This window comes from Centropristis striata, chromosome 13, assembly GCF_030273125.1.
Source record: "Centropristis striata isolate RG_2023a ecotype Rhode Island chromosome 13, C.striata_1.0, whole genome shotgun sequence".
Classification (NCBI taxonomy): domain Eukaryota; kingdom Metazoa; phylum Chordata; class Actinopteri; order Perciformes; family Serranidae; genus Centropristis; species Centropristis striata.
Genome location: NC_081529.1, coordinates 29,757,275 through 29,783,944, shown reverse-complemented (window position 1 = coordinate 29,783,944; position 26,670 = coordinate 29,757,275). Strand labels below are relative to the sequence as shown.

The window sequence follows — 26,670 nt, the reverse complement described above, 5'->3', positions numbered from 1 at the left end:
GGGGAAAAAATACAGCAAAATGGCTAGAAAGCTGAAACCAAAAGCTCTGTTCAGTGCATACTGTCGACTTAAGCTATTCATCTCTATGAGATATCTTCATCCATTTTAGAGTTTGCATATATTTTAATACATATATTAATACATAAATATAATGCTTTGTACTCTGGCTGACAAAACACTGTTCTGATATTCTAAATATTATCCCACACTCCCATAGGTCCGTCCTCTGTGTGACCACCAAGGCAATCTGGAGCAGAGGGATGTCTTCGGAGATGGACGTACTTCCCATGATCCTTTGTGGACAAGTTGCTGAGATCAGCTCATTGGCGCACCTGGCAGTCTCTCTGGTAGGTCACTGCAGAACTGGGAGAAGTCTCGTGACAATACTGTCAGTTTTGCTGCTCACAGGCTCGATTCTAGATAAATACTGATAATAAAAATGCCACACATACAACAACATGAATCTAAGATTCTTAGGGAATGAGTCCTTCTCAGAGACCTGACTCTGGAGAGCACTGTGGATGTGGCCTAACACTTTGAGGCTAAACAGTCTTAAAGGAGGCAAAGTTATTCAGACAGCAGAGCTGGAGACAAAGCGAATCCTCTGTGAGTAAATGAGATCAGCAAAATATAGGATGAGGTTGACGTTGGTGAACACTGCCACCACTAGCTTACTGTCCCAGGGACATTCTCCGCGCGGGCAGTCATCTGGACGAGTGGTGTTGCCGTACTTTCTGTCAAAGCTGAAGATGGGCCAGACCAGCGCAGCACTGAGGTAGAGGATCACAGCGAAGAAGGTGTAGACCACCACAAACCGGTCAAAGGGGAACCGCAGGGCGGCGGTCTTACCAGAAACGGTCAGTACAATAACGACGACGGTGACACAGAAGCACAGGCTGTACACCACCACACAGTAGTCAGTGGCAATGAAGAGGTCGTACCCGCTGCCATTTTCCAGGGCCCCGAAAATAATGCACGCCACGAAAGCCTGGACCACCTTGAGTAGACCGGACACAGTGGCCATGTAGCCCACCACGGCCCCCGGCTTGGCTCGAGTCAGGAACACCTCGGTGCCGTAGGGGAAGCAGCAGACACTGGAGATGACGGTGACAGCAATGCGGTAGATTTGGACTTCGCAGCTCTCATCGGGGCACTCTGTCTGCAGGAAGTAAACAGGGTAGACCACGGAGGCAGTGATGTACATGAGTGTTGCCAGCATGGCAAAGGCCACAGTGAAGTTATCCCAGGAAATGGGCATGCACGCGTGCAGCCGTGTGATGTCCAAGGTGAACACCACCAGCGTGACCGCGAAGCAGAAGCACCACACAAACATGCAGAAGTTCCCATAGGTGGCGCTGTAGCCTGCGTTGTGGGACACAAGGGCTATTATGGTGCAGCCGAGCAGCAGCTGGCACATTCGGGCGACACCTAAAGGTGACAGCACGGCTTCTTTGTTGAGGTAGTGTCCTCCATGAGAATCCATGGTGTGTGTCGTCTTCCAGAAGCAGCTGTTCTTCTTCTTGGTAACGTCCTGTTCTCTGTCTCGGTGTCCTTTTGGCCCACTCTTCTTTTTTTGTTGTTTTTTCTTCAGACCTCACCCTTTCCTTGGCCTTTTTATAGATGGCCCTTAATTACAAATGTCTGTAATTCTTCCCTCCGCTTGCTTTGTAATTACAGTAGTGTGCACATTTATACACTTTTATGTAGACGTTTGTAAAGTAGCTTGTAAAAGTAAAGGATATTTAATGAGGTCTTGAAATGAGATATCCTTTTGATTTTGTGTTTTTGTTTGTCTTTAGTAAAGTAACGTCTATAACCTATGCACACATGGTATCATTGCTATAATTATCAGTCCTTTTTATAGTGTTTTAAAATGTTTTTTAGAGATTAAGAGTTTGATCCTGGTCTTACTCAAAGATGAAGTGTATGTCCTCAGAAATCTTTGTTTTCCCTTCCTCGCTCTCTTCATTCACCAAGTTGTCCAGTGTAAGTGAAGTAAGGTCCTCTAAAAGTCATATCCAGAGATCAATCTTCCGACAAAAGCCCCTAGTGCCGAACAGGTGGACCAGTTTGTTGTCCCGTCAGTCAAGTTCCATTACTCAGCGACTCGGTCCTTGTAATTTCTTCACTGTAGGCCCTTAACTGCCCGTCAAAATCACTCAAACTGTTGGCTCTGTCTCTTGCTCTTTGTCCTGCTGTTTCTGTCTCCTTTTGCCTCTTGGATTTGGTCTCCCACTCTTTCTTACTCACACAAACACACACCCTCTCTCCCTCCTGCCTGTGCACTCAGTGGATTGCAAGGGGATGGTTGTTTAAATGAAAGTTTGTGCCGAGCCCAGGGTTACAGGCCTCGCCAGCTCTATAAATAGGGGGTCTATATTCCACAGAGGGGTGGGAGGCTGCATGTGGCAGGCAGTATGGGAGTCGTATTTCTAGGGAGCACCCAGAGAGGCTGAGTCAGAGCACCCTCAGAACGAAACTGGCATTTATACACAGTGTAATGACAGGGAGGGAGGCTAAGACTCCCATTAGAGGCAGAAATTACATACAGGTCCAGAGGCATGATTATGCATGAGTGATGGCAGATTTGAGCGATGCATGTGAGAGGGAAGTGGAAATAAATTAGTAGTTGCTTAAAATACTTTAACCTGTGATATTATGCTGTGATTATTGTGTTACAGTGTGCAAGGTGAACATTTTACAGCTTGTGGGGATTCAGATTGAAAGGGGGAAGATGACAATTTAAAGACCGATGAGTATATTGACTCTGCCTTTCAAAAGGGCTGCAGTACAGAAAAACAGTATCCTGGATGTCCTGTTTTTAATGGCCTGCCAAAACTACAAAATCCAATAATAAGCCCAAGGTGGGCAGTGCTTTTGGTCCGTCTTATGTGTGTCTATGGGAAGAGAAATTCCTTCATAACTCACTTAAAAACACATTCTTGTCCAAGATTGCTTAGTGGAAAACATACATTGATGATATCATCATATGGAGAGTTTACTGACAAATATAAATTCTAATGCCAACTATCTTTTTTTACTATTAAAAAGAGCATTAAACTCTTAATTGCTTCCTATATTTTCCACTTTACTAAGAAAACAACAGTACTATTGAGACCAAAATCTATCAGAAACCTTTAAGCAGAAACATTCTTCTAATGGAGCAGAGTGATCACACAAAACAGCCCATTTGCAATATTCGTATCAGCTTGTATTCTTGAGACTGCACAGAATTTGCATTACTGTAACAAAAGGTTAAATATGCATTATGATACTACTAGACATTCTGCACTGGCTAACCATGGCTCTGCAGCAAAATAAAATTTCTGGAGAATAGAAGAGATTTCACCCTCGACTAGAGGTGGTGACATTATCAATTCACTGCTCTGCAGAGAGGCAGATTAGATTCAACACAGTTAAGCCGTTTGGCCTAAATGAAGAACTGAATTTGTTGTGATTTAAGTTATTAAAATGGATAAAGTATAAACCTTTTTTTCTTACTTCTATACCTATATATTCTTTTTGTTTTTGATGTGATTATAGCTTATGCGATCACTGAACCAGTTATCCAACGGCAGGAGTACACCTGACTATGTGTTTTTCCATTTTGATTCTGATGAAGATACAGAAGTGTTTTTTCTCATTAATCTGTTAAAGGCTGCAAAGCAGTCACCACGCTCTTGTCCTGTCTTTGAGACATGATGGGAATCACTGCTCTAGTCTCCCGTTTCCTCTTTAAGATGATCTTTTATCACTGTGTTTGGCACATTAAAGTGGCAGAAACTAAGTATATGACATATTCAGATCTGCAACAAAATCAGAGGTTGAAGTGGGTGTTAAAAGAGAGCTGTGGCTCAGTTGGTAGAGTGGATCATGCACTGATCACAGGGTGCTGGCTCCATCTGACCTCATGGCGTAATGTCCTTGAGCAGGAAACCCAAACCCAACTGCTCCTTACAGTTAGTCCAGTACCTTGTATTGATGTGTGAATAGTCTATTAAAAGGCAAATTTGCAGTTTGTTTATCATTAACCCTCTATGGTAAGGTGTTACCCATTTTTGGCCTGTCAAATTGGCAGCCATATTGAAACCCTATTTTGCAGACTTTTCCAAAGGAAACAGCTTTGCCATTTTGCCCCACAAAAAATCACTCAAAACTTAATTTTCTGGCCCTTTTCCATCTGGAAAAAAAATCCTATTAATAGGTGAGTAAACCTTTATTTTTGATAGTTTCATATACTTAGACTGATCAAGACATTAATTTCAATGGGTCGTTGGTTCAATGGTACAATGTTGCCTACAGGCAAAATTCGGACAAGAAACCGGTTAAAAAGTTCCTTTTATAATGTTTTTAAATTTAAAATGTTATGTATTGTACCACGTTGAAGCTACTAAATCTTTTACACATGTTTATTAAATAAATTATGTTAAATTTAATTTTAAAATCTTTCTTTTTCACTTGTGCACCATTATGGTACAATGTTGGTTGCAATGTTCCCTCACTGGCATCATAATGCGTACCATAGAGAGTTAAAAAGTGATCGACCCATAGAAAAAGACAGTTGTGCTTGTATCAAAACAAGGGCTTGCTTTACCAAATAAATATAAGACGTTGGTGCTGCAGAACCAGAAAATGTATCTCTGACGGCTTTTTAAAAAGTTAATCAGTTCATCAGGTCATTTCCTTTCTGTTTTTTGGAGATTGACTCTATTTCTTTAAAGTTATCAAAAATGCTAAACTATAAGGTTGTTAGAAAACCCCTTTACTGACAGTTTGTGTACACTAAGCCTTATATCTATGATCAGATATGTCAAAAATGGATATGTCTGCTAGAGGTTTTTGTGTAGAGAGTGTAAAAATGTGAATGAATGAATTGTGCAAATACTTCTGATTCTTTTTGTACTAATACTATTAACAATAACAACAACAACAAGACTACACAGCGACATTTACCTTTTAGTATATGTAATGTGTCTTTTCTTTCAGGTCTGATACAAAGACATGCAATCAACACAAAGAGAAAAAACAGCAATGTATTTACAATTTACAAAGAATCACTTCTCTGTGAAAATAGCACTTATAAATATGATTTACATAACAAAATAAATATGTAAATTACCAATGTAGCTTGAGTTTTTTTTTATCTGTTAAAAAATATGTTACAGAATAAAATTACAAGTAATACCTTTTCTTCTCTGGTGTGATGCGAAATAGAGGTCCTTTAAAAACATCATTTATAAAGACATCATTACATACAACATTGTCATTATATTAAAAAGTGATCTCTATTATGAAATATAACAAGGGAGTTACAATAGTGAACACTTGAAATAACCTATACAAATACTCAAAAAAAATATACAATACACGATATTCGTCTCCCTTTAAATGTTCATTGCATTGATCTGCTGAACTACTGACCTAACATTAACGTGGACCCGATGTTTCGGGTTTGAACAGTCCTTGTGATGATGCAAGAAAGAGGTATAGACTAGATGTAATGGCACTGTGGTGTGTGTGTATATAGCCACTGACGGACTGTTAGTGTTTCTAGGTCCGATTTAGCACCACAATCACAATCATGGGCATCTTTAACGCCGTCCAAACTGAAGATTCAATTTCAACACTGTAAGGTATGAGCTACCTTAATCTTTTCTCTTTACCCATGATAATAAACAACAATAAAAGTGTAGAATATGATGTCTTTTGCTCTTTTTGACTATCTCAGTTTGGCTACTTTGCATAGAAATACTGTACAATACGAGTAGAACAGACATTCCCATTCAAATCAACATAGCAGGATGGTCAGACCGGCGGCCATTTTTATGTGTATCATTGCCTTGACAGTCCATTGTGTACATTTCCATGTAATAAACTGGGTTGTTTTGTACTAGTCAAGTGATTACAGCAAACAGCTCGATGTCCATTCTACTCCTATTCTATTTCTATGTTATTTCATTAGCAAGTAATAGCATCTGATTATTGTCTGATTGCAACTTTATTTTCAGTAGCCTAACTATGAAATGTGGTTATCCAACTTGGTCTTATACCACAAGCTGTCTCTTTCTGTCATTTCTTGCCATTATTTAAGAAGTTAATACAAAATGTCCTGTCTGATCCAGTGCCTGTCTCACCTTGTCCCTGTTTCTGTCTTAATGTATGTTTTTGTGTGCTGAGAAACTATAAAACAGTTTGAACAAAATTATATCCTTATATACTCTATAGTGACTACTAAACAAAGACAGCATCCTTACGTCATTGTGTTTTTTTTCTTTTCTTTTCCTTTCTTTTTTTTACAGTGACTAAATATAATCTATATGGAATAGGGGTGTCACAATTTCAATTCTAAAAAAGATAAGCGATCGAAATCAAAAGCAGGATTTGGTGATTAAGCCGTATGACCTTACACCGAAAACACAGCAAGTAGCAACAAAGTGTGGCTTTTGTTGCATGTTTCTGCATCTGGGAGGTGTTTTCATGTGTTCAGGCTGGAAGAAATTTGGCATTAAGTGTGGTAGGTTCCAAAAAATGATTGTTGTCTTATCAAATTTAATTACATTTCCTATCTAATATATATCCTATCTAAAAATAATAATTTGAACATGTGTATGACAGTTGTCAGGGCATAAAACCAATGATATGTTGTTTTTTGGAATCAAGACTTGATAATCTAACAAACCTTTAGTTCTGAAAAAAAAAGAAGAAGAAGCCCAAATTGAAAATGTAATAACATCGTGGCCTTGGATCATAGACTGTATATAAATAGCCTTAGATGGACTTGAATAATTGTGACACCCCTAATATGGAAGGATGAAAATAATATTTTTAAAAAACAACATCAATGAGCATCCTTAAAACTGGATTACATTCGTGATATTTTTTCTTTTACAAAGCAAAAGATAATTTAAATGGAGAGTAGCAGAGAGTTGTGCCTTGTCATGGTTGCCCCTGTACTTGTCACCAGTTGTGAGGAAAGGGATTGTGGGACAAATCTAAGCCCCTGCATTTGACTGAAGTAAACAGGAGGTCACAGGGGGAGTGGACTATAGGTAGAATGGGTTGTGAAGGTGGATTTGGAGGTATCATGGCAGACTGGCCAGAGAGACCAGCCAGCCCTGCTTGGGCTTAGCTTGGAGATACTGTGTGTATGTGTGTCCCTTTAGCTGCCATTGCTGAGCATGCCCAGTAGCTTGCTGGGGTCCATGCCCTGCTGCTGGGCCATCTTCTGCACGTCAAAGCCCATGTGCATGAGGAACTGGATGACGTTCATCTCCTGTCCTGTGAACTGGTCTCGGATGGTGGGGCATGTGGGGTTGCAGTGTGGCCACGGGCAGCTGTCAATCAGATGCACGGGGCAACCTTTGGGCGGAGCCTTGTTGTTCCTGTTGTCGTTGAGGCTGCGGTCCCAGCAGTGCAGAGCTCGAGGCAAGGAGGTGCCTTTAACCTGCACGTCGAGCCAGTAACTAGAACACACCACAAGAGGGCGGTGTCAGCTTACATATGGAACGTCTCAAACACAAAGTTTAGTTTCCCTTGATGCTAAAATATGGAAAAGGGGCTTTGTAAATTAAGTCATACTCACTTTCTGGTGATCACTTCATGTGATAGGCACGCTGGAGCAAACATAGCCCTGAAAATAGAAATAAAAACACATGAATCACTTTGAATTTATACAATAATGGCACTTAGATTCTCCTTAAATGCAGAGGTGTGGCCTTACGGGACATCTTTGAGTGTGTTCCTCAGCTCAATGCCCAGATTTTGGATGTAGCGCCACTGGCCTTCCTGCACGGGCTGGCCTGTTAGCTGGATGTTGTCCACTGTCAGCTGGGCCTCATCAAACAGCCACTGGACAACAAACACAGGGCCTGCACAGGGAGAATGAAGAATAAGATTAACAAAGATTATAGTGCTCCTGGCTGGATTACTAAACGGCTCACTGGGCACAGGCACCGGGGCACAACGTGTCCCCTGGCCTTCACCTGCCAAATGTCACTCAAAGAGATGGGTAACAACCACGAAATACAGCAAAATGACCTCAGAGTGACAATAATTACCACAAAAAGTTCCAAAATAACTACTAAGAAACACAAATGACTACGGAAAGACACCAAATGACTACAGAGGGACACAAAACAACTGAAAAAAATATACAAAGTCATCACTAAGGGACAGAAAATTACTGAAGAAACAGAAAAAAATACCATAAAGAGACACAAAACCACAAAAAAATGCATAAAGACTACAGATGGACTCAAACCAACAACAAAAAAGAGGCAGAGCTACCACAGAGTATGTGTGTCTTGTTGCTATTTAGTAGAAGTGATGGGGAACTTTGCCCAGTGGCCCAGCATGAGACCCCAAACTTACTTTTTATTGATGGGAAGACTCTATAGCCAAAGAAACAGTTCCACTCCTCTCCCTCATGGGCTTGCCTGCACCTCTCTGGCACCACTCCTCCCCAGTAGCTGACAGGTGAAAAGAACAGATAGGACATGATGGTTCAGTTAACAACCTGCTGATCTCGTCACCGTACTAGCTCACACAATCATAAAACGACTTATGATAATATGCTCTGGCTCCCATACCTGATGCCTCTCTTGATGGTCTCAGTGGGGGCACAGCTGACAGCATCCACGCAGTCTGTGCAGTGGTACTGCTTGTTGTCCAGGAACCAGCCAGAGTCAGACAGGCCTCGCACTTGTATCCCAGTGTGCCCCAGCCCCTCCAGCAGCTCCGCCACATTGTCCACATTCAGAAGGACCCCAGTACCACCAGCACTGCACACACAAACATGACAAATTCCTATTTAGGGCTGCAGCTAATTAATATTTTCATTACCTTTTCTTTTTTTTGTAGATTTTTATCAGGAAATTTCACAACAATTGACAAGTACAAATGGGTTTTGTATCAATAGCTTCTTGTTCCAAATGTTCATTGTCCATTCCCTTTTAATAATATGAATATGTAAAGAAAAAACAAAAACAAAGACATACAATTTAACTATCTACACCCAGAGGGGTATGGAGGCAAAAAGTAAATACATAACATGAATAAATAAATATAAATGTCTGTAGCAGTTGGGCATCATTCAGTTGTATTCATGTCACTGAGATACAGTGGGAGACCCCAAAAAAAAAAAAAAAAAAAAAAGGAAATCAAATTAAAAGTTTCTTCAGCTTGTTACCTTTACAAAATCCGGTCTTAAAGGTCTGATGAACTGCACCCATCTTTCCCAGTGTTTCACAAATATGTCTAACTTTAGGTTTTCATTACCTTTTCATTAAATTTTTTTTCTTCAAATGTCTTTTTTTGCCAGTCCGAAACCGAAAGATATTCAGTTTCATATCAAAGAAAACAGAGAAATGCAGAAAATTTCCAGATTCGAGAGACTGAAAACAGCATTCATTTTGACATTTTTGCATGAAAAATTACTTTACAGATTAAAAAAAAAATCGAAATAGTTGCCCATTATTTTTCTGGTGATCGACAAACTGATTAGTCAACTAACCATAGCAGATTGATTCCTAGTAATTCCTACAGGGATATGAATGAAATGTGAAGGAAAAATTCCACACATGAACATACCTGCTTCCTGCTAATAGGAGGACTTTGGCGTTGTCCAGACCTTTGGTCAGCAGGTCCTTCACAACCTCCTGAATAATCAGCGAGCCCATGAAGGCATATCCACCTACACACAACACAAAGAGGATATCACTGTAGAAAAAGTATTTTCCTAATAAGGGTTACGGTTGTTTTGATGATGTGGTAATGTCTTACTCTGCTCTGTTTTGGCTGTAGCGCCGCTCCACACATCACTGGAGCAGTACGGGATGAACCTGCACAAGCAACATAAAGTTAAAGTTTCCAGCTGTGATTAAACCCTGAGCTTCACTAAACACACAAACATGAGTCAACTTACACCATGTTGGCATTCCACCAGTGAGGGTTTTCCTCAGGCAGCGGAGACAGGATCCCCGTCCCTGCAGAGACAGATCAACATGTATCATTAGCCGTCCTGGCACTCCCAGACAACATCCTCTTCTTCCTCATCATCATTACCACATGGATTACAGTTATTACTCGGCAATGAGAGAGGGAAGCGTCTCTGTTCCTACAGCAGCGGGCGCCAGGTAGCCCGAAACTGCAGCTCCATTATGACGGGGTGACACATGCATCCGATCCTTTTAATTACTGAGACATTACAGAGGGATCTGGCTACCTTTTCACCATGTTAGGGGGTCAGGACTCGCTACAGGCCACAGTGGCGTAACAGGGCGATAAACCAAATCTTATTTTGTTTTTAAGTGATTATGAAAACAACATCATTGTGATACTTGATAGTTACTAACTGGAATATGTTGAATATAGTTTCACAAAATGTTCAATATATGTTTTCAATAGGTTGTGGCGGTGCACTACAATATTTTTAATTTTTTTTTTTTTTAAATATATGTTTAGTAGTTTTCCATGGTTGTGGCAGTACACTAGAATGTATTTTTTATTTTAATACAATTCTTTCTTTTTTTATATATATATTTAGCAGTTTTCAATAGGTTGTGGCAGTACACTACAATATTTTTAATTTTTATTTATTTATATTTAATTTATGTTTAGTAGTTTTCCATGGTTGTGGCAGTACACTACAATGTATTTTTTTTAAATGTTTTTATTTTTTTTAAATCTTTGGTAGTTTTCAATAGGTTGTGGCAGTGCACTACAGTATTTTAATTTTAATTTTATTTTTATTATATTTATGTTTCATAGTTTTCCGTGGTTGTGGCAGTACACTACAATTATTCTTTTTAATATATCTTTAATAGTTTTCAGTAGGTTGTAGTAATGCAATAATGTTACTGCATAGTTGATCTTAATCATCGAATATATTTACATGTATTATATTGATATTTTTTATTTAAATGTACAAAAATGTGCTTTTTTTTTACATTTAATTTGCATCTCAATTTAATTATATTTCAAGCTCAAGAAACCCCATTGTTAAAAACGACAATAAAAGCATGATGTTACTAAAATCAAAGAGTAATAACAATCTTGATCTCAATATTGATCAAAAATAAGTATATCTTTCTAAGTTAAAGCAGCCCTACAGACTATTTGAGGCTGACCTGTTTTAGTTTGAGGCCACTTGGATGAGCTCATCAGTCTCCTCATGGTCTCATATCGGCTGTCACAGTTCTCCTTGTTGAAGCAGTACCAGCCGCCTGCACATAGATACACAAGATAAAGAGAATTTATCACACACATCATCTATAATTATTCATCGTAAAAAAGATGATGAAATGAGTGAAATGAATACTCACCCTCTAAGAATATCAACCACCGCCTGCTCCCGCGAGATTCTTTCAGGTAGTATCTACAAAAGACCAAAGAATATCACATCAATATATCATATGCAGACGTGTCGATAAAGCTTGACTAAATTCCCATAAGGTTTATTTTACATCACCTGCATAACAATATATCTAAACGACATGTAGATACAACCACATTCCACAGTTGCGATATGGTGTTCTTTCTTCGGGAAGATGAGATAAACACTGCAAAGTAATACCTGCACTGTTTCTAGCATCAGTGACGGTATCCAAGCATGAAATACAAACACATACAACATCATCACTTTAATCTAAACAAGGATGTCCTGTCACTTTGTTGATTCCTATCTCTGAAAGGTGACACACAACAGCAAAAATGAAATCCCGCCAACATAAATTCAGCGAGAGAACAATGAGCCTGTGTGTGTAGTTTGCACTTAGGAAACTGATATAGAGATCAAACGGGAGATAAACATCATCCTGTCCCCTATCCTGTTTGTAATGTAGATGCCAGGAGTTGTTGTTCCTCATGTTTAATGCAGCAAGAACAGGTAATGTACCATCATCACTCTGAGCTCATCATACGGATAAAATCGAGGCTCGGGCCCAGAGGAGTGATACGACAAGATATGGTACCATAACAGGACTAAATTGGACGTGTGTAGACAGTCTGTCGTTTTCATATAGGACCCACATATGCCCAAGATATGTCCAAGATAAAGTGATTTATTTTGTGCCAGACTAGGACTTTGAAAAGAAGTCTTGAATACAAGACGTGTGCTGTATGTCGTCAGCCCAGAAGAGGGCAATGCTATCATGATTCTCTCCTGCCGCTGGATCTTCTCATGTCATCATCCTTTTTTTCCAACAGATTTTTTATTTAACATCAATAGCAGCAAGAGAAAAAAAAATCACTGATCTTCCTGGTGTGTCAAGTAGCTCTAGCCACAGAGTCAATGAGAGATTTTTTTTTTTTTTAATTCAATCAGTATCCACCCGACTGTACCAATGACTAAACTCAACGGATTGCCAAAAACACTTCAGTGACTTTAAAGAAAACAGACTTGGCTGAAGCTCTGAGCTGTTTGCTCAGACTCTGAATCACACTTTGGCTGCAGTTTGTGTCTTGTACTATTATTGCGAGCCACAGTCAATGATGTAGGCTGAGGACAGTGCACTCTACTTACTACTTCCAAGACAACAAAGTGAAGGCGGGCTTGGCAAGATGAGCAAGCCAAGAGGGGGGAAAGGAAAAGGCTCTGCATCAACCCACTCTAACAAGTGCAGCTCCAGAAGATGAATCACACACAGTTCCACCTTCCTCAATGATTTTAACTCGTGGCATCCTTGTTTATCTGTAACTGTAACAATACCTCTTTGGTTAGCAGCTGATGGATTAGCATCTCAACTGACAGCAGACAGCAGTGAATGAAACGGCCATCTGCCAGTAACTGTCCCCTGCATCTCTAAAGAGCTTTACCGCGCCAACAGACAGCTCTCTCCACCGGGCACTTTGGGGTTTTACAGGACTTAGACGGGATAGTAAATCCATAAAGAGATATGTATGGAAAAAAAAAAACCTTTTCAGTCAAGTCTGCCCATCACTGAACTGGTCCCTGATATGTTCTTATGCACAGACAGTCACCAAAGCCTCTTGGTTAACAGTAAAGCATTTATATGATAATAATAATGATTACACAGCATAATGGTCCAACTGTGCGTTTCAATGTTTTTGCTATATTTGAAGTAAATTAGGTACATGCAATTTAAATACTGTTCTTTTATTGTCGTGCAGTTTGTATGATATTTTATAACTTTATTCCTTTGTTGCAGAAGAATTTGTTGGACATAAGTGAAATCCTCTGCAAGATTATTATCATGTAAAGACATGTAGAATATAAAAAAATGTATTTTTTTTCATCCCCACCTTTCCTAACTCAATTATCCATAATTATTTGTACAAGAATCAGTTTAACCCATACTCTACTAAATTTGACTTCCTCCAAATGGAACATAAAAGAGAGCCTATATGGCTGAGCATTGTTTGTGTATTATACAGTATAAGTGGCAGTGGATCTGTCTGATATTAATATGCTTTTAGTGCCATGGCTTATCCCGCTTTAGTAGACAAATCATGCAGGCTTTCTTACTGCCAAATGGATTTCTGCTTAACAACAATGTCAACAGTGGATATCATGGCAAACAAATGTAGTGATCCATTGTTTACCTCATGGACCACAGACTGAAAATTATTTTACACCAAAACTATTAGGAGCCATGGCATTAATGTGCACAATAGCCAAGTAGAAAACACAAACTGTTCTAAAATCATAATTCAGCAGTGTGCGCACTGGAACCATCAGAGAGACAGAGAGAGGAGAGAGAGGGGCGGGGGTCTGAAAACTTAAAATCTAAACTTTCTGCAGAACAAATCCTGAATTCTAATTTGAAGCAAAGGAAATGAAGCGTAGGCCATGTGGCTATCCGCAAATTTCACGCTTCGCTGACGCAAAGCAGCTGTCTATCTCATCCCATTATTCTGTCCCAGGACATACTGGAACTCTAGTTTGAAAATCCTCCAATTTATTTTGTTTATTTTTTTATTTTATTTGTCGTTCATCACGTGTGTGGTTTTAAAATGTTTTAGGTCACGAAAACCAATTTTGAACTTTTGAAATAAACCAGCCTGAATAAGGAGAGTCTGTGTCTTTTGCGCACTCTCCACTGGGACGAGTATTGTTGTCCTGAGGCCAGAGGCATGCGGGTTACTTCGGGTAGCAGGATGACCAGAAGGACGGGCTGCGCCCTGCAGAAGCAAAATAACAATTCCTGCTCGCTCCAGGTTGCACTGCTGACCCTGTTCTGACATGCTGTGATCCAATCACGACCTATCACACTGAACCTGTGCATTCTTAGTCGGTACTCACCCCGCAGCACTACCATCGTTGCAGGTGACTGATGTATTCCCCAAAAAGTTCAACTTCATGTCGTAGTCGAGCTTCTGCGCGGAGCAGGGGTAGAGGGATTGCGCAAGGTTCTTCACTTGTGTCATGAAGTAATCCATGTTCTCCTCCACGGCGGTGATATCCAGAGGGAAGCTCTCCGTGGTGTCACCCCGATCCGCCCGGTATGTGGGAGGTGGTGGTGAGCGTCGCGGTTGCGGGTTGCGGCCACCCCGGAACCTCCGTGCGCAAAGAGCTCCGGACTGCATCAGCACCAGCACCAGCACTGATGAAACCATTCTGATCGCTGTCATCTTATCCCGGTGTTAGATTGTCCTTCCTCCAAATGCAACGTCTCGCCAGGGAAGCACAAACTTTTACGGATGGAGCTGAGAAAGAAACGACAATTACGCACGGTTTAAAAGACGCCACAACTCTTGTCACCTGCTCCCAGAAACGCTTAAATTTAAGTATAACTAAATTTAAAGTCCTTTTAGATCATTCACAGCCATCCGCTGAATGCTCTGGATATATTTCAAACTTTCAAAGAGTGCGTCTACAACTGTTTGCCCATCAGTCTAGTACAACTCAAGCGCTGCTGGACCAAGCGCACAAGCTTGAACGACAACACTCGTGCCATGCTCTTGTATTTTATTCAAACTTTCCCCCCTTGTGTGTCCGTCCAGCCAATCGCAGGAGCGGGGCAGGACTCAGGGCATGATCAAGCGTGGCAGACTACCCCCCTTTTTAATTTATAGAGGGAAAAAATGTCCATGCGTTGGTTCTTTTGATCCGCGATGTTTTATTTGATGTGGTGGCTTTTATTGGCCTTGAAATGCCCATTTCCCATTCCACCACAAATTTATGAAGTGAGAATATGCATCTTGTTACACACTTGCCTGAAAATCAAGTGGGGAAAAAACAAAAAAATGATCAAAACTCACGAGTTCCAAAAAAATATTTAGCCAGGAAAATATATTCAAATGACTTTACCTGGTTAAAAAGGGAACTCTGTTATTGATTTTATTATTAGCTCCCTGTTTTTTAAAGGCAAATAAACGTATGATATTTTGCAGAAATCCTCAACCCCATAAACACACACACACACACACACACACACACACACACACAGACACACACACACACACACAGTTTACCCTTTAAGAATCACTTTCAGTTCTGAGTTCTGTTTTCTTAGGGTTTAGAAAAGGGACTTGGACACTTGGGTTTTTTTTTTTTTATCCAGACGGGGCCTCCAAAGATCAAAGCAACCATCACTCTTTCTCCCCCCTCGCCTTGCCTCCTCCCTCCCACTTCAGTCTCTTCCAAACTTTCCTGGTCTACTGTATATTTTAAGTCGAGCAGAGCATCCTGATGGGAAGCCAGCTTTTTAACACAGGAATGCCTCGTTACGGTTGAGGTAGGCTTCCCTCGAACAACCTCTCATTTTAAGGACACATTTAAGTTCAAGCATAGCCCGCAGCGATTACATAAGAATAACAGTGATTACTCATCAAGGTGACACTTCATGGTGACTTTTATCTTTGTTTGAGCTCATTCTTCCCATGTAAAACAGACTGACATTGTAATTCAGTTCAGTTTTAAGAGACTAAGCACTGATAATCTACCTGTACATATATAAAAGCAACAAGCTGCTGACTCTAGAGCAGTCAAAAGGAGTTATCCTCAGCTTGTTGCCATATCTAAAACAGTGTCTTTTTGATATTGTCTGTCCTGAGCACAAAGGCATGGTCACTTTTAAAAAGCAATGGGTAGTTTCTGGCCACATAGGGGGCAGCATTTCACCTCATCCAAGAACTACACGATTTGCAGTGATGAAACTGTTCAAGAAGGTGTACAGTTTGACACGAAATAAACCTTGCAATATCCTCTAAAAAATATATATCAAACTTTACAAACTAAAATCAAGACCTACACCCAAACTGATATTTTGCATGAGTATAGCTCCATCCCGGCAGAGAGGAAGCACAGGTGGATGTGATGCAGAGTTCAGTGGGTGGTCTGCACAGTAGACAATAGAGGTGTTTCCATTACAGTTGAACACCCGGAATGAGGCGGGTCTAACCACCGAAACACCCCTAATTTGAATATGAGCCGTCTGGAGCGGTTGTTTGACTGGACTTTTTTTTGGCCCTGTCGACAGGGCCGTTATTCTCCCCTAAAAAAAAAAGCCTGGTTGCTGATTGGGTAGAACGCTGAGCAGGATGTGACCTAGTACTCAATGGTACAACAACACACGCCATTTCTAAAAGCCGGCAAAGTAGCAAGTAGTCACAAGCGACATAGTGTGGTTCCACAAATCCCCGCTATATTGCTGGAGTTCACTTAGCGATCTCTTTTTGTTTACAACAAGCACCGGACACTCTGTGCACAGTTAGCGATGCTGGTTTGTTTATGATCAGCAGAGATGCTGTGCATAATTAGCCATGCTGGTTTGTTTATGATCAGCAGCAGACCTTGTGCACAGTTAGCGACCGCGGCCAAATTGCGTCTCCCGTGTTTGATCCGTTTATGGTCAAAACTGTCACTAAGCAATTAAGCGAAGATCGAAAACCATACGTCACCTCCGGAGTCTCGAAATCCCTTTGGGGCCTTTTTGTAATGGAGACACACTGGGTGACCGTCCATTTGAGAGGGTGTGGCCTTGGGGATGTTTTCATGCAGCGATTTCTCCGATATCACCATAACTCCGATATCCTGTTGATGAAAGAGAGGGCGTTGGCAACAAAGATACTGTACAGCAGGTTTATGCAGGGCTGCTCTTAGCCTAGCCTGGATCCCAACACACCTGCTACACTCTCTGGGGACCTGTCCATAGCAACAGTCTCTTAAATGCATCTCATTTTGGGTGTAGGTCTTAATTTTAGATTTAGGTTAGTTTAGGTTGTAGTTGTAAAGCTGCCAACTCTTGCAGCGGCCACTAACGGTGTTACAGCATCTACTTGGTCCTCTCTGATGGAAGACAGGATGCTACAGTGACTCACTATCACTTCTCAAGGCACAAGTGGTTTAAAAGACAGGCCGGGTTGGGGCTAGCTGGTTAGCATGCTAATTTCAGTCGATATCTCTGCAAGACATACATACTGTATGTCAAAACTGTTACTTCTTCACATACTGTTGATGATGTTAGTTCATATTCTGAATGTTCAATATAACATACACATTGCACCTTTAAAACGGCTTCACAATCTCTCAGAAAAGGAGCCTGTAGCCCAGTGGCAAATCGGTGTGCCTAAATGGTGTCGAACTCTTCTGAGCCAGGTAAGATGGATATGAAGTCACCAGCAGGACTGATGGTATTCATTGGGAACTTCAAACAGATGCTTGTATAGATTAAACATGTGGTAGGGCCCAGGAGGAGAGGCTCTGTCACAGATTGAGTCTAGTCACTTTGACCCATACCTCCCTGTTTTATCACACGTCATCCCCAAAAATGTAACCCTTAAATCATTCGCAGATGGACGCTGGCCTCTGACACACACGCTACCATGAAGAGATGCCCCGGCAGTGTGTCGAAACGTCCTCTGACCCAAGTGAGCGAGAAGTGTGAGCGGCAGATGCTCACGCTTTGAGTGATCTAAAGTGTAGATTCTGTGTTAAATTTAGCTAACAGTATGAGGCTGGAGACAGAAACACTGGTTAGCTTTGCTACTGTTGGTGCACAGTGGTTTGTTCTCTACTGTGCACCTTGTTTGAACTCCAAGTGCTAAGCCTTTCTGGCTTTCACTGGTAATTCTCTCTCTCCCTTTTTCTTTGCCTCCCATCGTCTGCGTGTAGCGTAGACACAAATTTAACCATGCAAGTCCGAATGGATTAATCCTAGAATTAGGTCATTTGAAAATGACCCAGCTGTTCTGATGGCAGTCCCTCAGAAGTGCCCCCGTAGCCCCCACCCTGACTCCAGGCCTCCTGTGAAAGTCAAAGCCTGTCTTTCATCTCCGATCAGTTGCATGTGCCCTCACAGATCCACAGGTTTTACTGCTTAAGTCTGGGCTGGCAGCATTGATCATGTGACCGTTGCCTGCCTGGTGTTTAGACACATCATAGCTCTGTGAGCGCTCTCTGTGTCCGCACAGCCTGCCAGTTCTGCTCACACATCCCCATCGTCCGTCTCCCCATGCCTGTTAGTTTTGATTTGCACATGCTGTTGTCGAGGGTCCATCCGTGATCATCAAATCCTGCTAGTTGGAACTGTTAGGTCAGGTTACATCAAAGAGATCAGGAGGGATCAGCCTCTTGAAAGGGACAGGCTCTGGCTCACATCATCAGAAACAGGTGGAGGTCCTCATTGGAAGAACAAAGGAGAGATCACCATCTATAAAACTTTTATATTTCATAGAAGATTTTCTTGAAATTTCACTTAAAATGCCACCCTCTCCTATATGGAGTGCTAGCACTAGTCAGCACCAGCATAAAACATATGATATCAGGTTAGGGATTGTGGGACTCAACCGCAGCACTAAATCCTATGAAGGTCACAACAGCAAAGCCTGAGACTTAGTGTTATTATGCCACAAAGTGTTTAAGTGTGGAAATCTGCTAAAAGCCGGGACGAAAGGGGAACTGGAAATGTATCGAATAGGACTCAGGTGTTACGAATTAGTTGAAAAGTTGTTGAAACCTTCAGAGATTTTGTGTATATTGTAGTGATTTCTCCTGTGGCTAACATTTCTCTACTCCTTTTTTTCTAAGATTTCTTTTTAAGGTTTTTTTATTACTTGTCATAGAGTCAATATACTACACTTAAAACATTAAAAATAAATATGTTTATGCAAATGTATATTTGTTTTCCCCTGCATTATTTTAATGACAGCTTCGCTAAGAACTGACAAATGTCAAAGAGCTTTGACGTTTTATTCTAGCTGCCCTGTGAAAACACTTCAGCTCCTGTTCTGTGTCACTTTGAAGCAAACCTCCGGAAACAGCTCCCCTTAATTTCATGTTGAAGCTATTGTTTAAAACCCAAAACAAACATGTACAGAGGTTTTGGGTGTTAACACACTGTAGAGTTCCTTTCATGTGCCCCCCGCCACATGTTCCTGATATTACCCAGAGAATCGGTAAACAACCTTGATCCTGACTTAAGTCAAGAGGTGCCATCTAAGATGTGGATGTAAATGTGGAGTAAGAGAGAGTAAGAGAGGCAGGAGACATCTGTCGAGCAGGCTCTCATTTCGTAAGAGGAGGCCGTCTATTGGTTACAGATGATGCCCTGTTTGATAAAAATGAACTCTTTCAAGATAGGACAGCTTGCATTAGGGGTCTCTCTGGCACCGAGGGGTAATCAAATAGTTCAGTTGACAGGTCGGCTGTTTGTTGTTGATCTTTCATCTGAATGATGGTCACAAAATAGCTGCTTTTGCCCGTAAACAGATCCGTCACGTCATTCATACTAAGCAAAATGGATGTTTGTGTATGTCAGGGTGGCACGTGTTTGCCCTGCATGTGTGTAGGAATGTGTGAGGATGAGTGAGGTGGACCCGGCCGTCTCGGAGGTTCCGGTGCGTGAGCGTGCGGCCTTTCCTCCAGACGAGTTTTCCGTTCATGATTCATTCTTGAGCCTGAATCACCCTATGCAATGCCCTCTGCCAGGTAGCGACAGAGGAGGGAGCAGAGACCAATTACCATCCAAAACCTGCTATTATTATCATCAGAGAGGCGGCAGACCTTCTTCCCCTGCGCTTATTCTCATCTCCACCGAGACAGAAAGAGAATCAGGGCCTTTTGTCTCGGAAATGTTTATTTATGCCACAGATTTGCCAAAGGACATGGAAAAGCCCTTATTACAGGTCATGACAGTAGAGCCACAACACATGATTCATTTTCTGTCCTTTAACCTGGTAGTCTCTATGGGGAAATTCTTTTGAAGTCCACACCCTGCTGTAAAACATGGTCATTATTCAATTATGTGAGAGCTGTATTTGAAACTGTTTTGAGACTGTAAAACCTTAAAGAATCTACACAGGAAGAGTTACTGTTATTTTTAAAAGATTCCTGTTTTATGAAGAATACAAATACGAAGAAGAAAGAGTTGATGACGTGAAACAGAACGGTCAGAACTCTCGGTGCCGCTGCTTCAGACGGGGATTAAGACTAGTCCTAGACTAAAGGCAAAATTCACTGGAATTATCCACCGAAAAGCGCTGTAGTCTTGGACTAGACTTAATCCCTGTCCGGGAAATCGGCCCATAATGTTGTGAATATGCGGTATGCGCTTCCATCCTCCGAGCCACTGGGACACTATTAGCACATGGTATGTGCCTCATTATTTTTGACACTCTCTTAACACCAAGCAGCCGTTTTCTTTTATCCTCTCAGCAAGAAGATGAGGCTACTGTAATCAAAGAAGACAATGATCAGTGCCAGCCTCTTGGCCTGGCCTGGTACCTGCTTTGATGTCATATTTTGGTGTATAGCGGGCTGTGGCCCATGCCAAAGAGCACCCATAGTCGCCAACTGTCTGACAGGCTGCCTTTCATCAGAATGACATCACTCTGCTACTTGATTACTTTCCACAGGCTCTTCCAGGCCTGGGAATTTTCTCCCAGGAATCTGAAATCATCATCCCACGCCTTTACACCCTTCGTCTCAAAATAAAAGAAACACACATCTGAGACACACATAAGCTTGTGTGGCATTCATACAAGCATTTGTATCCAAACAGTACACTTACTGTTAGAAGTGTGAAGACCGTGCCTTACATCCCTCCTCCAGACACCTTTTAAAGTATTTAAAAATACTCTGCCATTAAATATTAGTTTGTTTAACATGGCTTTCCCACATTAAAAGTAGGGAAAAACATCTTAAAGTGGGCTGGAAGCACATCGGCTCTTTCTCCTAAGATATAGTGGACCACTACTCTGCCTTACAAAGCCTAACTGCAGAAACTACATTTTTGATAGAAATTGAGTTATAACTAAAAATGAACTCCTTTATGTCTGTTTTATCTTGTGACAATGTTTTAGATTTCAATTTTGCTTTATTTCAGAGAAATAATAATGTAAAAATTGCAGTAACTACAAAATCCACTGTGATACAGTGTATCCATATATTTCTTCATTGGGTTGAATAGTGAAGACAAGAATAATAGAAATTATAAGTTTATTTGATAGGGGAATTCATATCTAGATAGTGATTAGGTTAAAAAAAATTAGATGAAATTATATAAAGACTAAAATATAACATTACTTTATAATATTAAGTCTAAAATACACAAATCTTTGTGTTCATAAACACTTTTAAAACAAAAGTATAATTACTGCTGTCTGTTTGTGCATTAGTATTAGATCCTCTTACAGTAATGCAAACCAGAGTGAAGTAAATACATTTTTGGGGTCAAAGGTCAAATAATTTGTCATGATTTTTGAGCAAAACAATTTCATCATCAATACATGTAGAAATAAGTGTCATATCACTTACCTACCTATAACCCATTTGGCTGGCCATCAGTTTTACCCTTTGCATAGTTACTGCAGTTAGACTTTGTAGGGCAGTACTGCTTGCGTTAGGTTGACCAGTGAAAGATTTGGCTTTACATGATTTAGCTTCAGTCAAACCCAGACTCAGAGGAGGAGTTTGTTGTTTACCAAAAGTGGTTGTGAAGCATACAATATTTGCTTTAATGTTACGTAGTGTCTTCGCTCTCTGTACAAACCGTAGACTTTATAAAACATAGTCCTGGACATGGTCCGTGACGTCACCTACAGGGTGTCTGGAGTTAATTTCAGTGTGGGTGGCTCCCGCCATCGGTAGAGTGGTAGATCGTGGGAAAGGTCAGGTGAGATGAAGGCTGGTTACAAAAAGACACCACCTATGACAGCACTCAACACTCAAAGTAGCCACATCCTTAATTGTGTCTATCTTAAAGCCCATATACAATTCAAACAAATGAGTTATATGAATATTAACCACCATACAGTTGTCATGAACAGAAAAAAAAGTGTTTTTGTACCAGGCTGTAAGTCTGTTTAATTCTGCTATAAAGTTGGACATTTTACCATGGGGGTCTATGAGGCTTATGCTCAAGTGGAGCCAGCCTCAAGTGGCCATTCAAGGAACTGCAGTTTTGTGCGTTGGCTTAATTTTCAGCCCCACAGGTGGCCATTTGGCACTGAAAAGTCTGCTCTGTGCTAAAGATTTCAGGGTTTTTTTCCCCCCAGCTTTTGCATCAGAGGTTGATTAGCTTGTTGTCATGTATGATATATAGATGGTTTAATTTTAGGGAAGTGCACAGATGTCATCTCCTCCTTCAGTTGAGAAATGTTAAAACACCTCTCTAGAGACAAACTTATTACACAGATGCAATTCAGTACAGTCAAGGTAAGACATTTTAGTGGATCAAAACATAAAAACACATTAAAGTGGATGGTTTCATGAACTTCTAAAGACAATTTGCTTTTTAAAAAAAATATTATTTTATACAGTGTACTTTGTGATGCTTGTGAAACCAGATGGAGCCTAAAAAATATTAACAGGCAACACAAAGACATCAAATGAAACATGGAAAATAAAAACAACTGTACACACAGCAATCTTTCAACTCAACATTTCCCCTCCCTAAGTTTCCCTCCACGGGTGAGAGAGAAGTGATAAATTACAAGGTAGAATCTAAAGTGTTTGCTTTTGGAGGAAACTTAGGAAACTGCCGTGTGAGGTGGATATTTATATCCGGCTTCTCTGGCTGGTAGCGCTGCCTTCTCTGCCCAGCGTCAGCCGTCTGTCTTCACCTGCAGGTCAGGAGCAGACGGCCGCTCCTCCCCACATCATACAGACGCTCCTGTAGATGCCCCGAGGATCAAGAGGTGCCCTGACCGTCCTCCGACTGGAAACTAGAGTTTGGGATTTTCAAAAGAAAAAGAAAAAAACGTTTCAAAGCATTAAAGTGTGTTTGTTTATTCTTGCGGAAAGGATGTAGAGAATGACGGTACATAACTCATGTGGCTACGCTGCTCTTTGATGTATTCAGATGCACATATCCTCTTACAAACACCATTAGGTATAATTATCCTCGTGTGATCTAATTAGAAACACCAACTGAGATACATTGAAGTCAATTGAACAGAGGTAGACTAAAGTCCCACCTAAACCGTTGAAATCTGGGTGTCTTCCCGCAGAGATCTCATCTTTGCTCATGAGGTCACCTGTGGTCGGCCAGTGGAAATATTTATTCAAAACAAGGTAACATATCTGTTTGGGAATATACGGCACCCACTTCCCTTTCTCCTGCGGCAGGAAGAAGGTGGTCATTTGTGGGAAGAAGAAAGTGTTACTCAGGCTTTACTCACAAAGGGTGCAAGAGGAGCCGTCACATGACACATCATCTTGTTTTCGCGATGAGTAATGGCCAGATTGCTACCAGCACCTTTTGCTATGTCTATCTGGTTCAAATCACAAATAACTTACATCGCTAGAATCAAGGGAAGGGCACGGGACAGGCCCTACAAAGGAGCGGGGATCCAATAAACGTGTACTATATATAGATTATTAGTCTATCTATGAGTAATTCCACATTTTTCTCTTCGCTGTAGGTCTGTGAGAATGATGAATGCAAATAAAGAAAAAGTAGAACTAAATACTACAAGTAATATTCCTAAACTGAGGACTACAAAAACAATTAAGCCAGGAGAATAAAATGAAATTCCATCAAAGTGAATGCTCTCACATCTGGAGGACAGGTGTAGGCCTAATTCACATGTGTCAGAACTTTCTCCTTAATTTACTTATTTTTAAGAGTCCACAAAAGCAAGAGTGAAGTGGTTTGTGTACCCTCTGGATTTGATACGGGATTTAAAGTCTTAAGGAACCCAAAAAGGCATGGTTATAAAAATAAAAGCACAACGGGCAGGTAGAGCCGAGGACAACTGTAACGTGTCTGAAGCGTAACCTGTTCTCCGGCCCTCGCTTTGAAACCAGATGAAGATCGGCTGTGGCCCTGAAGTCATTACACCTTCAAAGGTAATTAGCACATGGCTTTTGTTTGGGCCCCGATGAGCCCCAGATTATGTAGGTACAGATGGTCAGGGGGGCGGACGACAGATACCAAGAGCAAGGTGTGCTTGGATGTGCTTTCATGTCAGCAGGAAGTGCTTGACCCCTGGCCCCCTCCTGACCTCAAATCTAGGCTGTCAACGCCACTTCCTTGAGTGCCCTGTAAAGATTAACATGTGGACAGAGACAGGGGGCCTTCAGACCCCTGCGCGATGAGCACCAGGACCCAGCTGGCATCTGTGCCCTGCAACACCTTTTGCCAGTTATGCTAATGTAAGGTTATATAAGATCAAAGGCTTGTTTTTATCTATTTTTTACTGAGGTCTCGTGAATGAAACTGCAGCATTAGTTTGTGTGAGAGCATGGGAGCTGGTGATCGCAGGGATGTTTCTTAATGTTTGTCACCATCAGCAGGTTTGTTTCTAATGTTTTGAGCCTCTCTTTCACTTTGTGCTAAAAACTGCCACCTGGCGTATTTCTCGGGGTGGTAAATAGCAGCACTTCCTCCTTTTGCCATCAAAGGGAAGGAGGTCTTGCCTTGACCTTGGAGCCACTTTACCCCCCGCCAACCCCCCCGACCCCTCTGATCTCTCTCCCAGTACAGATACTACAGGGACCCTGTGTAGCATCATGTATAGAAAGGCATTTGAGCCATCAATTCTGCCTTAATGTTCATCTGTGATCATTTCTGTTTTATTAGCGAAACTTTAAAGATTGTGTTTGTCATCTGATGCTGTTAGCTAGCCTGGTTCCATCCAAAGGTAACAAAATCCACATACCAGCTCCTCAAAGGATCACAAATTTACTTGTTTTACTTGTTTCTTTAATTTGTACAAAAACTGGAATTGGAAAAACACAATCTTCCCAAGACATACAGTAATGGAAAAAAATTATTAGACCACCCTTGTTTTCTCTAATATCTTGTTCATTTTAATGCCTGGTACAACTAAAGGTACATTTGTTTGGACAAATATAATGATAACAACAAAAATAGCTGATAAGAGTTTCATTTAAGAGCTGATATCTATCCACTTTCGATTTTTGATAATGATTTTGGTTATTATCAAGAAAACCATGGAAAATGTCTAGATATCAGCTTAAATTAAAGTCTTATGAGCCATTTTTGTTGTTATCATTATATTTGTCCAAAGAAATGTACCTTTAGTTGTACCAGGCACTAAAATGAATATGAAATTGAAGAAAATAATGGTCTGATAATGTTTTCCATGATTATGTATCAGCCTTTTTCTTAGCCAAGACCAGTAACTTCTTGGATTGGTTATGATTAACACCCCATAAAAATAGAAATTGTCATTTTTACACTTCATATTATATACAGATTATGGCTGGCCATTATGGCCAAAATCTTTTATCCGAATATAAGTCGTTTCATATAACCCCAAATCTAAAAAAAGTTATGAAATTCAAACTGAATGAAAGTGAATAAAGCAAATAACTGAAGTATATTTCCCCAAATACCACGCTGTTCCTTTAATTTCCTTTATCCTTTATTACTCAAGGTGATGAAGCACAAAGTCCATGTTCTAAAGGAGGAGTAATGCATTCTTTTCACTGTTGAATAGTATAATTACAAGACATCCGTATTGATGCTGTGCAGTGATGCTTCACTGGATTATTTTTGTTTGTTTGAGTCATTGTGAGGTTTAGATTCTGGGTGACAAAGAACCGAAACATTCTTTACAGGCGCTGAGTAATACTTAACTTGGAGTATACATACATTTTTTTGAGAAATGGATACTTTGATGCTGAAACATTGCAGTAGAGAACATGCCATGCCATATGTTTGGGAAGGCAGTATGTAAGCTGCACTCCACGTGTTGTCAGTCAGGGGCGTTGGAACGCTCTACATGATCTGTGCCTCTTCAAGCATCAAACACACATGCAGAGGCATACATACACAGGCACAATGATCCCTACAGTTTAATATGAATTATCTCAAGCAGACACTTGGATCTGTGGGTCAGCAGTCTGTCTCAGGAGAGTGTTTGATGATTGCGTTTTATTGTTCCAGAAGGTCAAGATCTTCAAAGCTCTCCTTCTGTTCTCCACAGGGCACCCGGGCAGCAGCTGTCGGAATACACTCGGCTTTGTGTTTTTATACGAGAGAAGAGGTAGGTCAAGCCCACTCTCACAGAAATGTTTTTACTGGGGGGTAGGCACTCAGTGGACACCATAATATTGTTGTTCTGCCCTTTTGTGCCGGAGAGCGGGGAGCGTGTGAATCCCGTCGGATGGGACGTCACCTCTCCCGGGTCTGACGCTGATCAAATAGCCTTTTTGGCATGATTCAGCAGTATCTCTATGTGTGTGAATGGATGTGTCTGTGTGTGAATTGTTGCAGAGAAAACAGACCACCACTTGGGCTT

General features: G+C 40.9%; 2 protein-coding genes across 2 annotated transcripts; both read right to left on the bottom strand.

Moving 5' to 3' along the window:
• Positions 1–571: 571 nt before the first annotated feature.
• Positions 572–1,483, bottom strand: LOC131982663 (myeloid-associated differentiation marker-like protein 2). The gene has a single exon (XM_059347206.1). The coding sequence runs from the start codon at positions 1,481–1,483 to the stop codon at positions 572–574; it is 912 nt and encodes a 303-aa protein (XP_059203189.1).
• A 5,676-nt stretch (positions 1,484–7,159) lies between these two features.
• notum1a (notum, palmitoleoyl-protein carboxylesterase a) lies at positions 7,160–14,789 on the bottom strand. The gene is made up of 11 exons (XM_059347205.1): positions 14,261–14,789; positions 11,322–11,374; positions 11,127–11,222; positions 9,923–9,983; positions 9,781–9,839; positions 9,589–9,691; positions 8,589–8,780; positions 8,371–8,468; positions 7,721–7,868; positions 7,583–7,630; positions 7,160–7,463 (listed from the first exon to the last, which is right to left on the bottom strand). The coding sequence occupies exons 1-11, from the start codon at positions 14,587–14,589 to the stop codon at positions 7,160–7,162; spliced, it is 1,491 nt and encodes a 496-aa protein (XP_059203188.1). The 5' UTR covers positions 14,590–14,789.
• Positions 14,790–26,670: the final 11,881 nt, after the last annotated feature.

What these genes read in the sequence shown, in the direction of transcription:
- LOC131982663 (XM_059347206.1), bottom strand. Translation starts at nt 1,483, where the DNA reads ATGGATTCTCATGGAGGACACTACCTCAACAAAGAAGCCGTGCTGTCA.
- notum1a (XM_059347205.1), bottom strand. Translation starts at nt 14,589, where the DNA reads ATGACAGCGATCAGAATGGTTTCATCAGTGCTGGTGCTGGTGCTGATG. An exon ending in GTGGCCTCAAACTAAAACAG is followed by an intron (nt 9,984 to 11,126) that starts GTCAGCCTCAAA and finishes CTGTCTCTGCAG; the next exon opens with GGACGGGGATCCTGTCTCCG. An exon ending in AACACACTCAAAGATGTCCC is followed by an intron (nt 7,631 to 7,720) that starts GTAAGGCCACAC and finishes TTCTATTTTCAG; the next exon opens with GGCTATGTTTGCTCCAGCGT.